The sequence below is a fragment of the Octopus bimaculoides genome, chromosome 1, assembly GCF_001194135.2.
Source record: "Octopus bimaculoides isolate UCB-OBI-ISO-001 chromosome 1, ASM119413v2, whole genome shotgun sequence".
Classification (NCBI taxonomy): Eukaryota; Metazoa; Mollusca; class Cephalopoda; order Octopoda; family Octopodidae; genus Octopus; species Octopus bimaculoides.
In genome coordinates, this window is record NC_068981.1 from 198,093,826 (window position 1) to 198,102,965 (window position 9,140).

Below are 9,140 nucleotides of genomic sequence, written 5' to 3' on the forward strand. Positions count from 1 at the left end.
AACCACACCCCAACAGCCAGTGTTCCCCAGGCTTGACTTCTGCACTTCTCGGCCATCTCTTGGTATTTGGCATGCTTTCTCTCATGAACCTCTTCCAGATTGCAACCAATTCCTCTCAGCTCACCACCTGTTCAGGGTGGAGTCAGTGAACAAAATGGATTACTAACAATCTATTCATTTACGTATGAATGTATTTGTAACACAAACAAAATTAAGTTTAGTGTATCATTGGCGTAGTAACAACTCTGCAGCCAAGGACTTCCCTTCATGACATCCTTACAAATGCTAGAAATATTCCTTCTAACTAAATATTTCCACTTTCCACATACATATTACACCTGTATGGGGAAATGACATTAACTATACACATATTACACCTGTATAGGGAAATGACATTAACTATACACATATTACACCTGTATAGGGAAATGATATTATTTATATACATATTACACCTGTATAGGGAAATGACGTTATCTATATATATATATATATATATATATATATATATCTAACACCTGTATAACTTCATGACACTTCCTGCATACATGTTATACTTGCATAGACTGACGACACTACCTGTATATACCTGTATAAGTTGATGAGAGCTTTCAGATAAAGTAACAACTAGCTCTGTCATGTGACTAGAAATAACACTCACAACACTGTCTTCTTCCTCGACAACATTGCCGTCTGAATCGGGTTCATATAAGTAGCTCTGACGTAGTTCACCCATAGATCTTGATAACTGAGAATCTTTCACAAATAGGAAGCCCTCATTCACCTGCTAAGCAAAGATAATCCGTTAAAGATATTACAGCAAGTTTTTGTATCAAATACATCAGAGAGACAATCAGACAGAACTCACCAGGGAAAAATGTCTAATAACACAATCAACATTAGCACAGGATTTAATTACATTCCACTAAACCATTATCATCATCATCATCATCATCATCTTAAAATAGTCTTTTCCATGCATGCATGGATTGGCTAGCTTTTCAATGGCCAGACGCTTTTCCTGTCACCAATCCTTGCCTGTTTCCAGTGTAGGTACTATTTCCCCATGGCCAGACATGTTGACATGCAACATTGCAAATGAATGACACCACTTGTATGAGGGTGACACTTGTTTACAGCAAACACTTGAAAGCAAGTAAAAGAAACAGCTTCACACACACACACAAAAGAAATATATATATTCATTCACTTATTCTTCTTAAACATTAATACTATTGAGAGTGACTTTCAAATTTTGGCCAGCAGAGCCATTGTTGCACTGCAATGGAATTGGAAGTTATTCTTGGCTTTATATAGTCTCTGCTGAGTGAAAATAAGATTTTAAGATTAACTTCAATGCATTGCAGTCTGCCACTGGGATTAACTAGCCGGCCCTTCGAAGTCAGTGTCAACAACATTCTTGTTTCAGAATAATAAATCTGTACTCATCAGATTAACGTAAAATTGTTTTTATTGTAACTGAATGTAAAAAACAAACATTAACACACACACACACGCGCACGCACGCGTGTGCCATTTACACTTTGGCAGGGGTGTCTTTAGATTTGTTCTAAGATGAGGAATATCTTAAAGATTCTAACACCTCCGTGTATATTTCCATCCCTAACTCCAGGGATCTCATGTTCTGGGATGCATCCTTAATAAAACCCTAGGGTCTTAAGGGGTTTCAGATCTTTCAACATCAGACTCTCCCACCCTGAGTCATGCTGGACCAAGTCCTACTACGTGTGTGCAATGAGCTGTTTTCAGTTTCCCCCCTTTCAAATCCACTCACAAAACTCTGATCAGCCTGGGGCTATAGTGGAAGACATTTGCCTAAGGTGCCATGCAGTGGGACCTTAGGCAAGTGTTTATATTTTCGCTCCATGTTTGTAGCCTTTGATTAAAGCAAGAGAGATGATTAGGGGCCTTTCATGTGCCCTGCCTTCTTTCATCAGTGTGCCCTGCCTTCTTTCATCAGTGTGCCACCCCTTTCATTCATCAGTGTGCCACTCTGTGCCAGCCTAAAACATCATGTCACCTTGGTTGAATTGTATTCCTCAAAGAGGATAAAGCATAATGAGATTGATATCAAAGAGAGACATGTTTAATTCATTATAATCACATTGCCTAGATGGGATGGTCATGACCGGATTATCTTTGATAACAGATCTACAGGGTCAGGGCTGAACTGAGGCTAAACAACAATAGCAGGAATATGTGGAGAGGGAGACAACCCTAATGTTTCCTGGTATCATGGGTGAGGAGACAAGCCTATATCTTGGACACTGCATATCATCATCATCATTATCATCGTTTAACATCCGCTTTCCATGCTAGCATGGGTTGGACGATTTGACTGAGGACTGGTGAAATCAGATGGCTGCACCAGGCTCCAATCTGATTTGGCATGGTTTCTACAGTTGGATGCCCTTCCTAACGCCAACCACTCTGAGAGTGTAGTGGGTGCTTTTACGTGCCACCGGCACGAAGGCCAGTCAGGCGGTACTGGCAACAGCCACACTCAAAATGGTGTATTTTACGTGCCACCTGCACAGGAGCCAGTTCGGTGGCACTGGCAACAACCTATAGTACAATTATATTTTAACTGTAATTTTCAAGGAAATTTCAAAGGAAGCTGCCAACCACATGGACATGAGTTCTATCTTGCAACAGGCTTTGTGTTACAAAGACAAGGCACAAGATTCTGCCTCACTTCGCTCAACCTGGCTGATGATGGGTTTCACTGTTAACTAAACCTTTCATTACCATATTTCTGTTGAAACATATAACCTTTGTTTCAATTAATTTTTTTAAAAATTAAGAATTTGATTCAATGATTTTGTCATTATTAAACTGGTGCTTGGAAAATTTAGATTGTTTTAAAACAGGATGTTTGTTTCCAAGAAGCAAGGGTGGTCTCAGGTGGGGTGCTATCAAAAGGGTTAATAAGGAACAGATTGGTTGGAGTTACTAAAAGATTGACAATCACGTTTCTCTGAGATGCATATGTGTTGGTGTGAATTAGTAAGAATAGCTGCAGCTGTGTGGTAAGAAACTTATTTTCCAACTACAAAGTTCTGGGTTCAGTCCTACTTTAGCCTCTGGCCAACCAAATCCTTGTGAGTGGATTTGATAGATGGAAACTGAAAGAAGCCCATTGTATGCACACGTGTGTGTGTGTGTGTGTGTGTGTTTGTGCCCCACTGCTGCTTGACAACTGGTGTTGGTGTGTTTATGTTGCCATAACTTAGCAGTTTAGCAAAAAGAACTGACAAAATAGGTACCAGGCTTAAAAGAAGTACTGGGGTCATTTCATTCAACTAAAAACTCTTCAAGGCAGTGCCCCAGCATGGCCGCAATCTAATGACTGAAACAAGTGAAAGATACAAGAATATAAAGGGGCAAAACATAGAAAGAACAACTGAACTTCTCCCTATTTCATGACACTGCCATATATGCCCCGTGGTAGGACGGAGAATTGAGGGACAGATGCTGAACAACATTACTCATCGATCATCAAGATCCCTTAATGGATTCAGCCAGTCATTGGGATTCCACTCTCGACGCTTCCGTGGTCAGCTGTCACTGTGGGCTCTCTGTTCTCTGTCATGCAGAGCCGCAGGGTCATGGTGTTGTCACCTGTCCAGTCCTTGATGTTGTCTAACCAGCATTTTCTCCGTCTGCCTCAACTTTGCCCTGAAGAATGGTTCGGGACAGGAAGTTGTGGCAGGATACATGAGCGTACCAGGCAAGCTTTCACCTTTTTTACCTGCGCAAGGAGCGGTTCCTGTCTGCCAGCCTATTTCTTCACTTGCTGGCCATAACAGACACACAGATATATCACTGGATCAACCAGACTATCAGATGCTGGTATACACCGCCAGTCACAATGCGCTTCCTTGCATTGTTTTAGCTTTCCTAAGTGAGCAGACCAGCATTCACCTCAAAAGGAAAAACCAGTTTGCCACAGGGGGCTCCATTTACAGCTGAGTGGACTGGACCAACAGGAAATGAAATGTTTTGCTTGAAAACACTGTTCTGCCAGGCTAAGAATTGAAAACCACAATCTTGTGGTTTTCAGGGGTGAAGTACCCTCACCCCTAGGCTACATGCCACTACACACACACACACACACACACAACTGTTCCTCTTAAATACACAGTAATTCCTGCTAGAATATTGATATTAAGAATTTTCTTTGAAATGAAATTGTTTAAAACATTCTTAAACTATTTTAATATTTCTAGTGTTAGGCCAGACCCACCACCACCTCCACCACCAATAACTGAAAGAAGAGGCTTTTGCAAGGGAAACAACTCACCTGAGACTCTCCTGCATTATTTTCTTCAATCTCTTTCTCTTCTTCTGTTTCAATTCCAGAACAAACATTGATCAGTTGGTCAATGCATTCTGTGACAAATCTGTAACAACAACAACAACAACAAACTGCAAATACTATCTACAATTACACATACATCACACTATGTACATCATCATCATCGTTTAACGTCCGTTTTCCATGCTGGCATGGGTTGGACAGTTCGACTGGGGTCTGGGAAGCCAGGAGGCTACACCAGACTCCACTCTGATCTGGCAGAGTTTCTACAGCTGGATATCCTTCCTAACGTCAACCACTCCGAGAGTGTAGTGGGTGCTTTTTACGTGCCACCGGCACAGAATCCAGTCAAAGTGGCACTGGTATCAGCCATGTTCAGATGGTGCTTTTTACATGCTCACAACTACAATATATATAATATGTATACGTGCATGTGTATATATCATCATCGTTTAACGTCCACTTTCCATGCTGGCATAGGTCGGACAGTTTGACTGAAGGGTGGCGAGCTGGAAGGCTGGACCAGGCTCCAATCCGATCTGGCAAAGTTTCTACAGCTGGATACCCTTCCTACTGCCAACCACTCCGAGAGTGAAGTGGGTGCTTTTCACATTCCACCGGCACAAGGGCCAGTCAGCCAACACTGGCATCGACCATGCTTGAATGGTCTTTTTTTATGTGCCACTGGAATGGGACCAGTCAGGCAGCACTGATATCAACTACGCTTGAATGATGCCTTTTACTTGCCACTGGCACGAGTGCCAATCAAGTGGTACTGTCATATATATATATATATATATACACACACACACATACACATACACAGTGAATAGATTGTCTAAATTATGCAAAAATGAAAATAATACTGACATCTCATTTTCATCACATTAATTTCAATAGCAAGCTGGTTCTATTGATTGCATCAGCTGGGACCCTTATCATCATAACCGACATCCGCCTTCCATGCTAGCATGGGTAAATAATATTGTTTCATAAGTAAAGAATGGTTTAATAAGCAATGATGTCTGGAAGTTATCTCATTGTTTAGAGTTCCTGGATTAAATAACAGCAGGAGTTGCATGGCTCCACTGTATCATGTACAAATGTATGCTTTTGGCATGGCTTCTACAGTTGGATGCGCCTCCTAACAGCAACCATTTGAGAGAGGGGACTGAATGCTTTTCTTTATGTCACACCTCAGTGGTTTTGGGACACTTAAAACAGTTCAAGTGTATCAACTGAATTGCTCATGTGTGTGTAAATTATTACAGGCAATAAAATTAAATTGATTTTATTAGGTTTAGAGAAAATGCATCAACAATCTAATCAGGTATATTTATGATACTTGATGTAGAGAAATCCTTTGATAGAGTAACCCTCTGTGTGATATGATGGGCTCTGAGGAGGTTAGGGGTAGATGAATGGGTGGTGAATGCTGTACAGGCCATATACAAAGATGAGATGAGGTGAGGTGAGAGTTAACCACAAGTATGGCAAAGAATTTGGTGTACAGGCAGGAGTTCATCAAGGCTCACACGTCAGTCCCGTCCTTTCCATCTTTGTCCTCCAGGCCATAACAGGGGAATTCAAGACTGGCAGACCCCGAGAACTACTATGCTGATGATCTTGCCCTCATAGCAGATTCCATATCATCCTAGTAAGCAAGAAAATGGACAGGACTCTACTCCCCGCTTAGGTAGGTGGCCCTGTTCAATTTGTAGGAAAGGTGTAGGCAGGAACTCCATACTGTGCACCCAGTGTAAGCTATGGACAAACACAAGGGGTAGTGGAATAATAGGAAGGTTATCTGAGAATGCAGTGTTCATATGTGGATGCACAGGATCCATAAAAACTATTGAGACTTGGGAAATTGATTCTCTCAGATGACCTAGTAGCTCATTAGAGGTAGTAGATAATTTCTGCTACCTCAGGGACCAAATTAGTAGTGGGGGAGGATGTATGGAGAGTGTAACAGCTAGAATAAGAATAGCATGGAAGAAATTCAGAGAGCTTTTACCTCTGTTGGCCCCAAAAGGTTTCTCTTTCTGAGTGAAAGGAAGATTGTATGATGCATGTATGTGGACAGCAATTCTACATGGTAGTGAGAGATGTGGGCCTTGAATGCAGAGGGCATGTGAACATCAGAAAGGAGTGAAGCTAGTACGTTCTACTGTATGTGTAATGTAAGTTTACATGTTCAACAGAGTGCTAGTATATTGAGAGCAAAGTTAGGCATAAGAGGAATTGGTTGTTGTGAGCAAGAGAGAAACCTGTGCTGGTTTGATAATGTGACGCGGATGGAGGCCGACAGCTCTATAAAAAAGCACTGATCTCTCAAAAAAGATGGAACACGTGGAAGCAGGAGACTCAGGAAGACACGGGACCAAGTACTGAAGGACAACCTCAGGATGCTGAGCCTTTTGGGTGAAATGACAAAGGACCGAGTTACCTGGTACCTTGCTGTGCTCAAGAAGACTAATATTTCACAGCTGAAGTGTTAAGACTGGTTCCCCTGGGGAAGAGGATTAGCCTGCAAGAGTCCTGTGCTAATGGTATGCAAAAGCACCTGTGCAATGCCACATAAAAACACTCATGTGACACCATGTAAAAGCACTTGTGCCAGTGCCACATAGAAAGCACCCAGCACACTTTGTAAAGCGGTTGGTGCTAGGAAGAGCATCCAGCTGTGGAAACCAGGCCAAATCAGGCTGGAGCCTGGAGCAGCTCACCTGCTTGCCAGCTCTGGTCAAGCATGCAACTCATGCCAGCAAGGACAATGGACATTGAATGATGATGATGAGTGTAAGCTTAAGAGAAGAGGGACAGAGAGAGAGAGGTGTTAGTATGAAATATAATAATTATTGATATTTTGGCACGTTAAAAGTACCATCCAAACGTGGATGGTGCCAGTACCCACTGACTGGCCCCTGTGCTGGTGGCACGTAAAAACCACCATCTGAATGTGGTTGATGCCAATACCCACTCACTAGCCCCCGTCCTGGTGGCATGTAAAAAGCACTATCCAAATGTGATTGATGACAGGCTTCTGTGCCTGTGGCATGGAAAAAGCACCCACTATACTCTCAGAGTGGTTGGCATTAGGAAGGGCATCCAGCTGTAGAAACATTGCCACAACAGATTGGAGCTTGGTACAGCCACTGGCTCTCCAGACCTCAGTCAAAACGCCCAACCCATGCCAGCATGGAAAACAAATGTTAAACGATAATGATGATGAGGGTGCCTAAAAAATTTGACATCATTTGAGATGTCCATATTGGAGTGACTACATGGTCAAGAGAAATGAAAGTCGATAGGCTTAATTTTGAACATAACAAGTCTTATTCTAGAGATTTCCAACGAAAAATTCTGTGAGATGATTATTTATAAGGTGGGGCAGAACACCCTAATTCAATTTTGGCGAGTCCCTTCCATGTTCAATTGTGTCATTTGGATTTTCTTTGCCCCCAAATGCAAACATTTTGCTTGTTCATTTTGCCATTCATATGTTCTGTAGCTTTGTCACTGAAAACAAGATGGTTTTCAAAGTCGTCATCTTAAAATTTCTCTTTCATATCTTCACAGAATGTTTTACACTTTTGCTTTTCAACCAGCTTTAAAGTCTGCACAAGCTGAAGCTAGTAGGGGGTCAGCTGCAAGGATTTTCTTATGACATGCCAAACAATGGACTAGAAGAGCCGGGTTTCCAGACTTGCTCTTCGCACAGATTCCTTTGGACTCCGACTAAATGTTTCCCAAAGTTGGTTGACCATCTCTTCTGAAACTGTCGGCCGTCCAGATCCTTTTTTCCAACACAAACAACCTTCTTCTTGAAAGTTCTTGTGCCACATCTAAATATACTTCCCTCTTGATATTTGTTTATGAAATCTAATAAATACATGTTGCACATTCACATTTGACTGAGTTTGGGCATACTTCAATACACAAAATGCCTTTTCTCTTGCAGTAAACGGCATGTCTAATCTTGAAAAGAAAAACCTATGAAAGATCATATTTTAAAAATGGATTGAATTCTAGACATACTGCTAAAATTTGAGACAATTTGGACGAAATGATGTCAAATTTTGGGGGACACCCTGTATATAGGCACAGTATGAGCAATGCTGATTAGATCAACCCTAGTTTATAACTGGTACTTATTTTATTGACCCTGACAGGATGAAAAGTAAAGTTGAACTTGGTGGAAACAGAATGCAGAACATAAAGACATGATATGCCACTAAGCTTTTTGGCCCCGAGCGCTTAACGATTCTGCCAGCTCACTGCTTGGATTATTGTCACGTGATTGTTTAACATGTGACACATAACGAATTCCACCAAAAGAACAAAATTAATGGTAAAACCAAACTGAATTCCTACCTTGCTGCACCTGAGAGTTTGTTCTTTGCACTGTGGTCAGTTTGGTCAGTGGAGACAGCATTGGCAACCAGAAGCAAACGACTTGAGACATCAGAGATGCTGTCAAGTTTCTCCATAATTTGTGTCTTGGCAGTTAGGTCGGGTGTCATATCAGCAACAAGTCCTACGCTGCTAACAAATTCTTCATAAGCATTCTTGTACAAACCTGACGATTCAATAAGGTAATCAGACGGTTGGCTGGAACAAGCAATAATTTTACTTGCTGCCATATCCAAGTTCTTTGCTGCGGAGCTCATCCGTCTTAAGGATGACGTTCGCTGCAAATACTAAAAATTGCACACTTTATCAACATGTTCCATTCATTTCAACATTTAACAAAGCTCTTAACATTGTGGAAGTAATGGTGGTGGGTGGTAGGGGTTGT

At 41.6% G+C, this 9,140-nt stretch overlaps 1 protein-coding gene across 1 annotated transcript in view; it reads right to left on the minus strand.

Annotated features, from left to right (window-relative positions):
• The window catches only part of LOC106881714 (uncharacterized), a 71,817-nt gene that overhangs the window by 16,971 nt on the left and 45,706 nt on the right, over positions 1-9,140 (minus strand). Inside the window, exons 15-17 of the mRNA XM_014932192.2 lie at positions 8,717-9,042; positions 4,325-4,424; positions 662-784 (exon numbers count right to left, since the gene is read on the minus strand). Of these exons, the coding sequence (XP_014787678.1) occupies positions 662-784; positions 4,325-4,424; positions 8,717-9,042 (549 nt within the window). The remainder of the gene's footprint in view (positions 1-661; positions 785-4,324; positions 4,425-8,716; positions 9,043-9,140) is intronic.